Source organism: Gracilinanus agilis, chromosome 4 (assembly GCF_016433145.1).
Source record: "Gracilinanus agilis isolate LMUSP501 chromosome 4, AgileGrace, whole genome shotgun sequence".
NCBI classification, from domain to species: domain Eukaryota; kingdom Metazoa; phylum Chordata; class Mammalia; order Didelphimorphia; family Didelphidae; genus Gracilinanus; species Gracilinanus agilis.
Window position 1 is genome coordinate 35295034 of NC_058133.1, and position 15477 is coordinate 35310510.

Genomic DNA, 15477 nt, shown 5'->3' on the forward strand with positions numbered 1-15477 from the left:
TCCAGGCATGGGGAACAGCCAATAAAAATGACCAGAACTAGGAGATGGAATGTCTTATTTGAGGAACAGCATGGAGGCCAATCACTGGATCACAGACTATATGAAGAGGAAGATTTACATCTTATTGAAGATTGGACAAGAAGAGGGGAGGAAAGGTTAAAAAGGTCTCCGAATGCCATACAGAGGATTTTATATTTGATCTGGATGTGATGAGAGCCAATGGAGTTTATTAAGTAGGGGAGGGGGTGACAGTTAAATCTGCACTTTAGGGAGGTCACTTTGCTATGAAATGAAGATAGTCCAGAATGGGGAGAAACTTGAGACAGGCAGACCCAGTAGCAGCTAGTACAGTGGTCTAGTTGTGAGGTGAAAAGGGCTTACACCAGGGTTGGGACAGTCTAAACAAAGATAATCTGTTTACATTCTAATATGGAGAATGTGTCCCGTCTAAACCCTATCATTATCTGGGGTCATATAAGGTGTCTAATTAAGAGAAGGCCTGCGAGTGTCTTGTGATGTCTTCATTATTTTATAGGAAGAAAACACAAAGTTGGGCACAGAAATAATACTCTCTCAAGAGAGGAATAGGAGAGAAAGGGAAGAAGGGAGAGGGAGGAAATTAAAAGGAGGTTACATTATGGGAGAGATTTAATGTTCCAAGCAAAACAAACTCTAACAATGTACAAAATGTTTGTCACTCTTTTTGTGGTCACAATGAATTGGAATCTGAGGAGATACCATCAACTGGGAAATGATTAAACAAATCCTCATATATAAATGTGATGGAATACTCTTGTCTTATAAGAAGAGATCCAGGAGATGGTTTTAGAGAAACTTGGGAAGACTTGTATGAACTGATAAAGTGAGCAGAATGAGGAGAACAGTTTATACAGTGACAAAACAGTAAAGCCAAAGACTGAGTAACTTAGTATAAGAACCAACTACAATTCTAGGAGTCCCAAGAAAGGTGAAAGACTTAAATTGTAAGATTTTATTTGATATTTGATAAGATAATATGGAAATCTGTTTTGCTTGGCTATACAGGTTTGTAACTGGGGTTTTTCTTTATCAAGGAAGGACTAGATAGGTGGGAGGGAAAGGAAGATTTTTGCTGATTAAAAAAAAATTATTAAAAAAAGGGAGAAAAATCCTCTAACTGGGAGATCCCAATGTATCTTTTCTAACTCAACCTCCAATCTATTTACATGCCATCTGTCAAGAATTAAACAAATACAATAAAAAGACAAATGAGAATTTAAGGATATAAAGAGAACTTTGGAATGGGAACAGAAAGAAGCTTCCATATTATTTTTATTGTTCATGGCACCTTTCCAAAAATTGACAGTGGGGCATAAATAAATAAATAAGTGCAGAAAAGCAAAAATATTAACTATATCATTTACTGACTATAATATAATAAAATTTATATTCAATAAGGGATCTCTGAAGAAAGAATAAAAATTAATTGGAGTATACATCTTAAAGAATTAAAGAATGGAAAATAAATCACGGGCATAATAGAAAATTTTATCAATGAAAATGACAAAAATTGAGACATATACCAAAAGGTATGGGATACAGCTAAAGCAATTTTTATAGTAAAATTTGTAACTTTAAACTCTTTCATCAATAAATGAAAGGACAACTTAATAATTTTGAGCATATAGCTAAAAAAATCTCAAAAACTAGAAAAACAACAAATCAAAACCCTCCAATACCAAAATAAAAATTCTGAAAATCAAGGAAGATATTAACAAGTTAAAAAGAAAGGACTTCAGTGAGTAGATATATAATTCTTGAAATAGTTTTTCTTGGGGAAAACTAATAAAATAGCTAGTTTAATTTTTTAAAAGATGGGAAAAGCAAAGTGTTTATATCAAAAATAAAAGAGAATTCACAACTATTTAAGAAAATTATGAAGGAAACTATCAGAAGCTATTTTACTCAACTCTAACATGCCAACAAAATTGATAAATCAGATGAAATGAATGAATATTTGCAAAAAAAATAGAATCCTCTGATTAACAGAAGAAGTAAGTTATTTAAGAAGGTTATTTAAATAACTAATATCAGAAAAAGAAATTGAATAAGGTGTAAATTAATTTCTGAAAGAAAAAAAACACTAGGACTATCAAATCTTTAAAGAACAATTAATTTTAATATTACCTAAGCTGTTCACCAAAATAGGAAAATAAAGGAATCTTCCAAGTGCCTTCTATGATACAAATAGGATCCTGATACCTAAATCATGGAGAGACAAAGCAGAAAAAGAAAAGTATAGACCAATATTCCTAATGAACATTGTTACAAAAAATTTAAATAAAATACTAGCAAAGAGACTAAAACATATTAAAAAGATTATATACACTGACCAGGTTAAATTTTTACCAGAAATGCAGGTTCAGTTTGATAAAAGGAAAATTTATCACAACTATAATAGATCATATGAATAAGGAAAATAACATTATATACATAGATGCTGAAAAGATTGACAAAATCCAAAACCTATTTCTGTCAAAAACTTTTGAAATCATGAGAATAAATGGACTTTTCCTCATCATGGTAAGTAGCATATATTTAAAATCAAGAACAAATATATGTAATAGAGAAAGATTAGAAGACTTTCCATGAAGAATAGAGGTAAAGCAAGGGTCAATGCTCATTACTATTGCTACAATTTAATATAATTCTAGAAGTTCTCAATCTAGTGATAAGAGAAATAAATCAAAAGCATAAACACAGGCAAAGAAGAAATGGAATTAATATTTTCTGCAAATGACATGATGGTGTATGTAGAGAAATCTAAAGAGTCAAGTAAAGGACCAGTTAGGTGGCTCAGTGTGTGGAGAGTCAGGCCTGGAGTCAGAAGGTCCTAGGTTCAAATCTGGCCTCAGATACTTCTTGGCTGTGTGACCCTACGCAAGTAATTTAACCTCAATTGCCTAGCCCTTACTGCTCGTCTGCCTTGGAACCAATATTATTATTATGTATTAGTAGACAGAAGGTAAGGGATTTAGAAAAAGTCAACTAAAAATGAGCTAAAAGAACTAATACATTCAGTAAAACTGCAAAATATAAAACAAATCACCAGAATTTCTATATATTATCAAAAACCTAGTAGGAAGAGAATAGAAGTTTCATAAAAAATAATGTAAGAAATAAAATATCTGGGAATGTACCTACCAAGACACACAGGAACTAAATGAATATAATTACAAAACAATCTCTATAGAAATACAGACCAAAATAACTGGAAAAATATTAATTGCTCATGACTAGGTTAAACTAATATAATAAAATTACTAACAAAGAACTTATTCAATGTCGTGCCAATCAAAGTACTAAAGTACTATTTTGTAAGGGCTAGAAAAATAATAATTAAATTGATCTGGAGGAACAAAAGGTCAGGAATCTAAAGGGAAAGAATGAAAAAAAAAGGTGGGAAAGAAGAAGGCCTATTTGTACCAGATCTTCAACTAGACTATAAGGCAGTAATAATCAAAATTACTTGGTCCTGTTTAAAAAATAGAATATGATGAGTGGAAGAGATTATATATACAATAGAAAGGTATAAACACAGTTGCCTAGTGTTTGAGAAATGCAAAGACCCTAGGAGCTGGGATAAGGGCTCAATAGTTAACAAAAGCAGGGGGTAACCTGGGGGGGCTCAGTGGATTGAGAGTCAGGCCTAGAGATGGAAAGTCCTGGGTTCTTGCCTCAGATACTTCCTAGTTGTGTGACCCTGAGCAAGTCACTTAACCCTCAATGCTTAGCCTTTACAATTCTTCTGCCTTGGAACCAATACACAGTATTGATTCTAAGGTGGAAGGGAAGGGTTAAAAAAAAAAATTTAACAAAAGCAGTTTGAAAAACTGCGAAAATAATCTGGCAGAAACTTCTATGAAGATAAATTCCAAATACATGCATTAGATATAGAGTTGATATTATAAAAAAATTAGAGCAGCAAAGGAGAAATTAATTGCCTTTCTTTTTAAAAAGAACAACAACCCTCACCTTTTTTCTTATTATCCATTCTAAGCCACAAGAGTGGCAAGGCCTAGCAACTGGAGTTAAGTGACTTGCCCAGGGTCACATTGCTAATTAGTGTCTGAGGCCAGGTTTGAACCCAGGACCTTCTTTCTAACTCCAGGCCTGATGCTCTATCCATTATGCTACTCAGCTGCCCCTTCAATTACCTATCATATCCATGGATAAGAGAAGAGAAGAGCTCATTACCAAAAAATAGATATTGTATCACCAAAAAAAAATGGACAATTTTGTTTATGTAAAATTTAAAGGATTTTAAATATATATATACACACACATTTATATACACACACACATGTATACATATAATTAGAAGGGAAAATATCTGTAGGAAGTTTCTCTGATCCAAGATATATATGGTACTGATTCAAATTTATAAGAAAAAGAGTCATTCCCCACATGATAAATGCTTTAAATCACTAATAAGAAAAATGTAAATTAAATAAACCACCTCACATCTATTGGATTTGCAAAGCTGACAGAAGGATATGACTAATGCTGGAGTGACTGTGAGAAAACAGATAGACATACCCTATTACGAGAGATGTGAATTGGTCTAGTCATTCTGGAATGCAATTTGGAACTACTGCAGCCAAAGTCACTAAACTGTACATACTCTTTGATCATGTGAAACCACTATTAAGTCTATGCCCCAAAGAGATCAGAGAAAAAGGACCCATATGTGTGAAAATTATATGTTTATGGCAGCTTTTTGTGGTGGTAAAAAACAGGAAACCAAGGAATTATCTATTTACTGGGCAATAGCTAAAGAAATGGAGGTATATGAATTGAAATGAAATATATAAATGGCAAAATAAATGGTTTTGGAGAAACCTAGAAATAATTTGGAAAATTCATGTGAACTAATGCAGAGTCAACTGAGAAGAACCATGAGGACAAATTATACAACAACAACAGTATAAGGAAAAACAACTTTTTTTGAGATATGAGAATTCTGATCAGCACATTGATCAACTATGACTCTAGAGGCCTCATGAAGAAGTGTGTTCCCACCTCTTACAAGAGAGGTGATCAACTCAAAGAGACTGAAGGAAACATACATTTTGGATGAAGCTAGTGAGGGAATTTGTTCCTTTTTCTTTTCCAATGGGGAAAGCAAAGGTAGGGGTGGATACAAATTGGGAAGTAATATTTTAAAAAAAGGAAAAAAGAAAGAAAAATAGTTATTGAGGAACCTTTTTGAAAAAATCAGAGGGGGCAGCTGGGTAGCTCAGTGGATTGAGAGTCAGGCCTAGAGGTGGGAGGTCCTGGGTTCAAATCTGGCCTCAGACACTTCCCAGCTGTGTGACCCTGGGCAAGTCACTTGACCCCCATTGCCCACCCTCACCACTCTTCTGCCTTGGAGCCAATACACAGAAGTTAAGGGTTTAAAAAAGAAAAGAAAAAAATCAGAGAAGGGAAGAGAAGGTAGGCTAGAGAGCACCAAGAAGATAGACAGCTTTGAAACCTAGATCCTGTGGACCTCAGCACCTTTAAGATTGGGTTATAGAGCACATGACACCTTTGGAGAGAGTGGTTCTATCAATGATGAGATTCAAATAGGGAAAGCACAAAAGAAATGATGTCAGGGCAGGTAAGGAGACGTTGCTGTCCCACCTTGGCTCTCCCTAGGCATTTTCTTAGGTACACTGATGCTGTTCTCCTCCTCTGGACGATGCCTCTCCCCTTCCATCCTACCAACTTTCCTGAGTTCTCTCAAAATCTTGGGGTTCCTTTCAGATCAGGCTCTTGGCACAGGTTTGGGCTGTTTGTCTCCTAGCACTGAGGCCTCTTATTCATTATTCATTTAGTACCTGTTTTCACTTCTTATGTGATAACATTTATCTCCCATTGGTGAGTAAACTCTTTGAAGGCAAACACTGCCCCCAACACATAGTAGGCACTTAATACTTTTTGTATTGAAGATTCAGCCTCCTGTGGCATACCCTTTCTTGTAGGACCCAGCTTGGTAGAAGCTTCTAGAAGGGCCTTCAAGAACCCAAGAAGACTTTGGAAAGATGCAGGAGTATCTGTTTTCAGTAATCCTCCTTGTACCTTTTCTCTTCCTTTGGGAGATTCCAGGACCTTTCCAACAAGATCTGGCTATGTCTTCAGGTCAGTCTGGTTTTTTAGATCTCTTCCTTTTCTGCTCCTTCTATCTTCTGGCCCTCACACTTCCCCTATAGCTGATGACACCATATCCCTAGCCACTCTTTCTAGGACCAATTGTACCTCTCACACCCATGATGCAGTGATCCTGGAGGGAGTCACACCACTCCCTGGTCCCCAGAGTCACTTCCAAATACTCCTTCTGCTGCAGTCCCTTAGTTATTTATCTCCTTGGAGGTTGCCTGAATCCAAATATAACTCCTAATCCAGATCCAGGGGGCTGTCCTTCTCCCTACTTTCCCAAGGAATCCTGAAGAAGATAGACAGGGGAGCTCTTGCTATGCTTTCAGCCCTCTTCCTTACCCGAATCTCCCGACTCTCCCGGTAGGAATCCTTCTCTTCCATCTTCTCAAAGAGTACGACTCTCCCCAGCCCAGCAGAGCAGGCAAAGCCCTTCGAGTAGGGAGCAATGGCAGACACCTGGGGCAACAAATTCTGGCTCTGGCCCCTTTCCAAAAAGAGCTGCTCATTAGACATATCAGGAGAGCTTGGTACTGGGAATTCAATGAGGCTGCAAAAGGAAAATATCAAATCACATGAATCCACAGGAGCCTCAAAAAAAAAAGGGGGGGGGCTGAGGCTACCTGTGGTGAGAAGGAAGAAACCCAATGGCTGCTGAACAGGATGCGGATGCTCACCTTTTGAGCTTGGTGTGTCAAAATTTGCCAAAAAACAAAGCATAACTCAGGTGAAGTGTCACTAAGAAAAAAACTGTAATTTCGTGATATTTATAGTTTAAATAACAAAAATGTATAATTGTAATATATAACTGTATTTAATAAACCAAAAATAGGTAAATTAATATAGGTAGAATTGTCATGTCTAGTGCACAGAGTGTCTACACTACTCTACAGCAAATGTTTCATTCTCGCCATGCAGTCCCATACTTCTCTGCTTTAAGGCCTGCATCTCTCCTCCTAAGATTAGACCAGACAGAGGTGCTCTGAAGTACCAGTGACCTAGCACAAAACACATGCATTCTCTCAGGCCATAAGGTGTGTAAAGGATACTTAAAACAGAGAGAGGAAGGGGTGTATTAATCTTGAAAATATTTTAGGGGTACTCAAAAGCTGGCTCTTATGAGCAATTTGCTCTGTAACCTCGAGTTCAGTGAAGACCTTAATTGTGTCAAATTCCTAACCCATCTCAGAGGAAGATTGACCAGATATCTCAGTATCTTTGTTTTGCCAATAACAACATTTGTATCAAACAAGCTCAGATGCCTTAAGTCAAATGAATTCCTGATCTAGGCCTTAGCTATGCCTATTGTTTCGTGTATCTGGTGACAATGACCTCATAATGTTAATTGATCAGACCACCCTTTATCACTCTCCCTTTCCCCTTCCCTTTTTATAACCCCCAAATAAATCAGTATGTTGGCTCAGAGCTAACTGGCTGTCAGACTTACTGTTAGGCTGGAACTCTATGTGTCTGTGTCTCTGTTCCATCTCTACATCTTCTCTTCTTTAACTTTAACTCTTCACCTATATTCACTCAGTCCCCAGGTCCCCTTTTCTTGTGTTCTACCCATGAGGAAGTTTAGTGAAGTTGGTGGGAGGCTTCAAAGGGAGTCAATTCATCATTTTGCCCCCCTGACCTTCTTGGTCTCTGGTAGGGAAATCAGAAGAGTCTGGGTGTCTTTTGTTCCAAGTGAGAGGCTAGGGTGGGAGGGGAAGCACACAGGTGATGTGCCACGCCACAAGGGAGGGCTCATGAGCTGCAGTGGTAGCAGCTGTTGCTCAAAAGAGAGATGGATCAGAGCAGGAAGGTGAACAAGCTGTTTGTAGTCTCTACCAGGAGCACAAGAAAACGGCTTGCAAACAACCCAACAGGAGGCCTGGATCCTGAAGGACACTCACCTGCCTAGGGTAGGCAGTCCTGTTAGGAGGCCTCTGAATACCTGCTGAGCTGAGCCTATTCCAATAGCTTTGGAAAATGAGTTGTCCAAACATGGAACTTCAATAACCCAACCACCCAGAGTAGATCAGCATCTGATTTTCTCTCTGCATTTACACATGCCCTGATGATTTAGTTGTTGGCATACTCTTTATAGGCATGTGTTCTGTAATAGGTTTGTGTTCTCTGGATTTGGCAGAAAGCTTCTTTAGGGTAGGTCTCACTTGCTATCTGCATTCAGGTCAAATCTGGTAGTTGTAGCAGTTGTAGAGTCAGAGCTCTGTCCTAGACCCTCTTCTTTTCTCCCTCTATAGTCCAGTATTTCACTTGGTGATCTCCTCAGCAACCATGATCTTAATTCTCTTCTCTCTCCTAATGATAATCCAGCTCCAATTTCTCTCCCAACTTCAAGTCTCCTGCTTCTGACTGCTTATTAGACTAGATATCTCAAACTGGATGTTGCACAGACATTTTAAACTGAATGTATCCCAAACTGAACTCATTATCTTCTCTCCCTCCACCCCCCAAAACTCTTACCTTCCTTCTTAGACTCAACACTGAGTATTGGTTCCAAGGCAGAAGAGCCATAAAGGCTACACAATTGGGGTTAAGTGACTTGCCCAGAGTAACATGGCTAGTAAGTATCTAAGACCAGATTTGAACTTAGGTTCTCCTGGCTCTAGATCTGGAGCTCTAATCCACTGAGCCATCCAGCTGCCCCTGCTGTGTTTCAAAAGCATTGGTTTCTTCTCTGTTTTATTTTAAAGATTTACAAATAAGATTCTGAGATGGGGTCCCAAGGCTTCACTCTTAGGGAATTTATATCCTATAAGGGAGGGGCAACATGATTCCAGGTAAGAAATGACAAGCAAATTCAGGGCAGGAGCATGTGCTGACAGCTGGGAAGAATTAAGCAAGGACATCTTGTGTCCAACCTGTACCTGACCAGAAGGGATGTTCCCTCCAAAGCAGCCATGATTGGGATTCAACGAGATCACATATGCACAATACTCTGTAAAGATTAAAGTACTATGTGCTTGCTGGCTATCATCACCATCACTACCACCACCACCACTATCATCATCACCATCATCACTGTCACCATCATCACTGCCACCACCACCACCACCACCACCAGCATCACCACTGTCACCATCATCACTCATTCACCACCACCACCACCACCATCATTTGCATCATCAACATCATCCAGCCTTCATATGAAGATCTCCAGCTGGGAGTGAGGGTGGGGTGAGAGTGTTGGACATTAAACTTTTGGATAGTAACTTAAAACATTTCTTGAAGCACTTACTATGTGCTAGGCACTGAGGATACAAAAGTAAAAGAACAATGGAGATTGGCATGTGCTTCCCCTTGAGGAATTTCCACTCTAATAGGGGAGGCAACACCTGAAGGGGAGGTGGAAAGTAGGGGAAAGAGGGGGAACTGAGTTGGGGCAGATAGAGTAGACCAGAAAGTAAGCCTGGAAACCCGAGTTCATATTGCATCTCCAAGTCACCAGCTCCATGATCTGGTGTCTCTATTTCCTCACTGACAGTGTGAATGATGGAGACATATTCTTCACCTGGCTGAGTGGTGAGGAAACTGCTTTGTAAAACTTCAAGTGCGGCATGAATGGAAGGCATTAGTAGACAGCTGGTACCTTTCTCTTTTGCTCCCAGTTAATCACTCCTGGCTCTGAAGGGGGAGGAGTCTTTCTTCCCCAAAGCCCGAGTGGGAACAACTCCCTTCTTTTGCCTCCTACTTTGGTGGGTGGGGAGTGTAGAAGGTCTAAGCCAGGGTTATAGCTGCCCTGAGGTAAATGGGTTCATCATATGACCCTAGACCAGTGTTGGTAAATCTTTTAGAGATTGAGTGGCCAAACCACCCCCTCCCCCAATTACCCCAAACAGGGAAGGAAGTGCTCACATTTGGCTGCTGGGTATGCAAAAATGTACTCAAGCATGGTGGAGAGGGGGTATGGCCCCCTCCAGTGCTAGGGCATATATGCCATGTCTTCACCAACACGGACCTAGACTTTTTCTTGAGACTTGAATTTACCCTAGGGCTGCAGGGCAAAATGGACATCCCAGACCAGGTACCAATTCCCTGTTGGATCTACTAGCTGGGAGTTCTTCAGTCAGCAACCCTTTGAGCTTCAGTTTCTTCATCTGTAGAATGGTGGCTACAGCAGGGACTTTGGGAGAGTCCAGTGGGATGGTGGGTTCTCTCATTTTTGCCACACAACTTCTTGACACATCCTGGTTGAGTGACCTCTTGCGGGTGACTCTGGAGCAAGGGCCAATGTGCCCCTGCAGGTGGAGGAGATTCCTTTCAGAGTGCACCTAGCCTTTCACTCATCACTGGCCTGGCCCCAAACTAGACATCTGAGAAAGTAAGTGCCCACAGGGCATGGCCTATTTCTGTTATTGTGACTTGAGTACCCACAGCAGGGGGTGCTTCATAAATGTGCCAGTCCCTTCCAGCTCTAGGATTTGGCTCCCCATAATTCTCTGACTTTAGGAAAATTTAGGAAACCTCATGAGGGAACAGATCAATTTGACGTATACACATTAGGCAACACAACCCATGGAATAGATCTGTTCCCTGAATGCATAGAAAGGCTCATTGCCCTGCTGGTACCCATAAGGCTGGCCAAAGGCCAGGCATCCTGCAGGGATGGGATGTGGGCCAAGATGGATAGCCAGACGCCTCTTCCTCCACACTTGCAGCTCTTGTAGTTCCAGGGGAGGGTCAGGGAGCTGGAAAAGGCATGGGACAAGGCTCCCTAATGATCAATGGATGGGTGACCCCAAGTGATATTAGCAGACCCCTACCTGATGAACCTCCAATCCATGACTGAGATAGTCAGGTCTGGAGCTGGATTAAACCAGGCCTGCTGAGAGGCTTAAAGAGAAACTACTGGCTGCCCTGCACCTCATCCCACCTCCCTGAACCCAATGGGAAGAGCCCTGTTACCTTTCGGACTCCTGAAGCTGATCCAGCTTCTTAGCATCAGTGGAGGACTCCTTGCACACAATGCTGGTTTCCCAGCGCACATCTCCGGATTCATACAGGTAAAGTTTGCCCATGTCAGTGCCCACAATAATTCGGTCTTCAGAGATCCAGGCATGGGCCAGGTAATTCTGGGGCTCTCCCCGAGGAAAATTGGTTTGTTTCAATGCTCCCTCAGCGTAACGGAAAAGCTTAAAGATTCCATTTCCAGTGACACAAATCTGGGTGCTATCTTGGGGGTTAAAGCTCACCTGCAGGAGGGAAAAATTGAAGCCAGTTTTTTCAGATGCATCCAAAAGAAAATATCTTCTGTTTGCAAACAGCTCATGTTTCAACCAAATAGAGCTGCTCCCCATTCTCCAAGATGCCCCATGTGTCCATGGGCACATATCCCCTAGGCACCATGTGCTCTCGGGCACACAGGCAACCCTCCTTCTAGGTTGTAGCTTAGTATCATTGAAAGGAGAATCTCAACAGAAAGAACCCGTTAGCCTGACTGCCTGGGTTATGATGAAGGCCCAGATGGTTGCCAGTTCTGGTGTACCTTCAGATCCGGCTGACTCCTTGGCACCTGAACTTTGATGAATCCAGTAAACTGGTGCCCACAAAACAGATGTAAAATGGGGGAATCCCTGTGTTTAGGCAAGTCTGGGATGAAGTTATAAGTTGACTTTCAATCCTAGCCAAATTTTGAATATGGGTTTTAGAAAAGGCTAGCAACTAAACCCCTAGAAAAGGGAAAGGAGAATCACCGGGTACTGGTTGCCAAAGTTATTATTCTTAACGGGAAGTTCCTCTAATCTCTGTGATGAGGACTGGAGTGAGAGATGGCCTGTGGTAAGGGTGGGAGGAATCAAAGGGAATCAGTCAGAGGTGCCAGGGCTGGTTACTCACTGATCCCATTCTGTGCTGAGCTGGTCAGAGCAAGCTGCAGCCAGAGGACCTCAACAAATTTCATGTAGAAGCAGGAGTAAAGAGTGGGCTGTCCAGAAAGGTGGTGGGCTCCTCCTCTTTGGAGGTCTGCAAACAGAGGCTGTTCCTTCCTCTCTCTAGTGAGGGGCTCTCATCACTTCCACTTAAAGGTCCCAACCTGACCTGAATTGGGGGATGCCTAAGTGTCTGACCATTTACCAGTCAGCAAGCATTTAATAAGCATTTGTGATGCACCAGGACACTGCACTGGGTATTGGGGTGGCAAAGGAGGAAATGAGACAGTTTTTCTTCCCTCAAGGAGTTAATGCCATACTGAGGGAGGTACCAAATATAAGTACTGTGTTTGAAGAGGGATCAGGAAAGGTGTCTATATGGGAGAGAGGCTGGGGAGCACTTGGAGGATGAATTGAGGGAATGGTAAGGGCAAAGATACACGTGTCTTTATTTTTTGGTTCAATTTATCTGGATCTGATAGGGGAAGATTGAGGTCCCCCACTAGTATAGTTTTACTATCTATTTCCTCCTTAAACTCCAATAGTTTCTCCTTTAAAAAGCTGGGTGTTATACCATTCGGTGCACATATGTTGAGTTCTGATATTTTTTCATTGTCCATACTGCCTTTTATCAGGATGTAATTACCTTCCCTCTTTTAATCAGATCTATTTAGCTTTGTCAGAGATCATGATTGCACTCCTGTCTTCATTTTCTCAGTTGATGGCCCAATAAATTCTGCTCCAGCCTCTTACCCCAAATGACAACTCTTCTATTTTATTAAATGCTCATACTTTCCCCTGAAAGTATATAGTCAGTATGGAATATCATATTCCAAGTCTTATGGTCCTTCAATGTGGAATCTGCCAGATCCTGTGTAATCCTGACTGAAGCTTCCTGATACCTGAATTGTTTCTTTCTGGCCTCTTGCAGTACTTTTTCCTTGGCCTGGGAGCTCTTCTACTTAGCTGTAATATTTCTGGGAGCTGTCATTTGGGGATTTATTGCAGGAGGTGATCTGTGGATTCTTTCAACATCTATTTTGCCCTTTTGTTCAAGAATATCAAGGCAGTTTTCTTGGATAATTTCTTATAATATGATGTCTAGACTTTTTTTTTTTTTTGGTCGTGACTTTGAGGTAGTCCAATAATTCTCAAATTGTCTCTCTTGGATCTATTTTCCAGGTCAGTTTTCTTTTCAATGATAAATTCCATGTTTTTTTCTATTTTTTCTTTCTTTTAATTTTATTATTTCTTGATGTCTCATGAAATCATTAGCTTCTCCTTGCCCAATTCTAATCTTTAAAGATTGATTTTCATACATGATCTTTTGATTCTCCTTTTCCATTTGGTCTATTCTACTTTTCATGGCACTCTTTTCATCTGGACTTTTTTGCCTGTTCTTCAAGCAGGTCAATTCTGGTTTTGAATCTGCTTATTACTTCATTTGATTTCTTTTTCTCCCTTTCCATTTGACTAATTTTGCCTTTTAAGCTGTAATTTTCTTTTTTTGCATTATTTTCATCTTTTCCCTACTTTTCTTCTCATTTTTCTTCTATCTATCTTGGTTCTTGAACTCTTTTTTTGAGTTCCTCCAGAGCTTGTGACCAGTTTTCATTTTTCTGGGAGAGTTTGCATGTATTTGCTTGTTTCTCACCCTCTCCTGTTGCTTCTATTTTTTGTACTTTTTCTCCATAGAAATTTTCCAGGGTCAAGAGCTTTCTTTGCTGCTGTTTACTCATTTTCCAACTCAAGGACTAGGAGTCCTGTACGTTGCTGGGGATTTCTATCTTAGCTTCTGGCTCACAGGGTTTTGCCTTGGGGCTATCTTCACTGCCCTTTCAGAGACCCGATTAAGCCTGGTACTATAGAGTTCTGAACCTCACCTCCAGGGCCTGGGCTTTCCAGGTGTAGTCTGTGGTGTTTTTTGGTTAGTGTAGCACACTTCACAATGTTTTGCCCTGAGACTATCTTCATTGCTGCTGCTACCACTGCTGTAGAGACTCAAGTGATCCCAGTGTTATGGAGCTCTGAATCTCACTGCCAGGGCCTGGCACCTCCAGGGTGGGTAGGTCTGTGGCACTTTTTTGTTAGTGTAGCCCATGTCCTAGAATCCTGAGGTTGCCCAGGTACTGGCTCTGCCTGACATGGTGGGTTGGGGGGAGGTAGTTGGCCTGCACTTTTTCTTGTGTAGTTTTGCCACCAGTTATCCTTTAACTTGTGGAAATACACTCTCTCTGCCTATTTTTCACATTGATTTCAGTGGGAGAGCCCCCTCGCTTGTCCTGCTTTGACTTCTGTCCTTTTGAGGTATTTTTTTAAAGATTAGTTTGGAAGGATATTCAGAGGAGTTTTAGGATTTCCCTGCTACTATGCCGCCATCTTGGCTCTTTGCCCCCCTACACAGGTATCTTTGGAGAAAAGCCAGTATGCCAGTTGCTCTAGAAAGGGTGGACCACTCCATCATAGCTCACTCCCTCCCCTTCCTGGACGTCTTCAAGCCAAAACAAGAGGAGATCTCTGATCTAGATGACTTCAAGATCCCTGCCTGTAGGTCAAAGAGAGCTGACCAGCTCCTCCCTGGCCTCACACATGGGCCATGTTAGGAAAACAGATGTTGGCATTATGGGGTCACCAACTATTATTCTCGGCTTTAGAAGGCATCAAGCTATGGTGGAGGAAGTCTAGAAGTGGAGTAAGGAAGAACAGAGTTTCAAACTTGCCTTCTGTACTTTCTAGGCTTCTATAGGACTCTGGGAAATTCCTTGCACCTGAGTGTTGTTTTATTCATGTGTCAGAAGTGTGCACTTCACTGGATCCTGTGAGGACCAGCTGAGATGAGGTATGTAAAACTTTTTGGAGACTTGGAAGCTTCAAAGAAGTTGGAATCATCACCATCAAGCTGGTTCCCAGGAAGCATTCTGGCAGATGCTTTTATCTGGGACCATCTGCTCCAACCTATTTCTGCCTAACCTTCACAAAGAGAAGGTAAGGCAGAGATGCCAAGGAAGGAAGCCTGGATTGGGAAGTAGATCTCCCAGGGCTGAACCCAGCCCCGCTATTCTTGGCCTGTATAAGCCCTCTTCTCTGGGGTCCTACTCCCCTCTCAGTCCTCCTGTAGCTCTGTGTGTCTACCATCCCATGATCTTGTACCATTTTTCCTCCCCTTGAGGCCTCAGAGTTGGATCTCTCCTATGGCCTTATCCAGCCCCTGGAAGATAGGAAGCACATACATCTGAATAGCCCTCCTGGTTAGCCTGGAGAGCATAACTCACACAGGTACACAAACACAGAGCACAGGCTCAGTTTGTGTTTACTGGGCACATGAATGAAGGTGACATGGACACCATAACACAGCTAGGCTTCATGCCAAACCTTGGTTCTGCTTCCTATGTCACTCAAAGCTCACAGCTTGAGAAACTTGGAA

The 15477-nt window shown here is 41.1% G+C and overlaps 1 protein-coding gene across 1 annotated transcript in view; it reads right to left on the reverse strand.

The window, feature by feature from the left end:
• CFAP57 (cilia and flagella associated protein 57) overlaps positions 1 to 15477 on the reverse strand; it is a 55043-nt gene that overhangs the window by 35615 nt on the left and 3951 nt on the right. The window contains exons 4-5 of the mRNA XM_044677187.1: positions 11092 to 11378; positions 6520 to 6727 (exon numbers count right to left, since the gene is read on the reverse strand). Coding sequence (XP_044533122.1) covers positions 6520 to 6727; positions 11092 to 11378 — 495 coding nt within the window. The remainder of the gene's footprint in view (positions 1 to 6519; positions 6728 to 11091; positions 11379 to 15477) is intronic.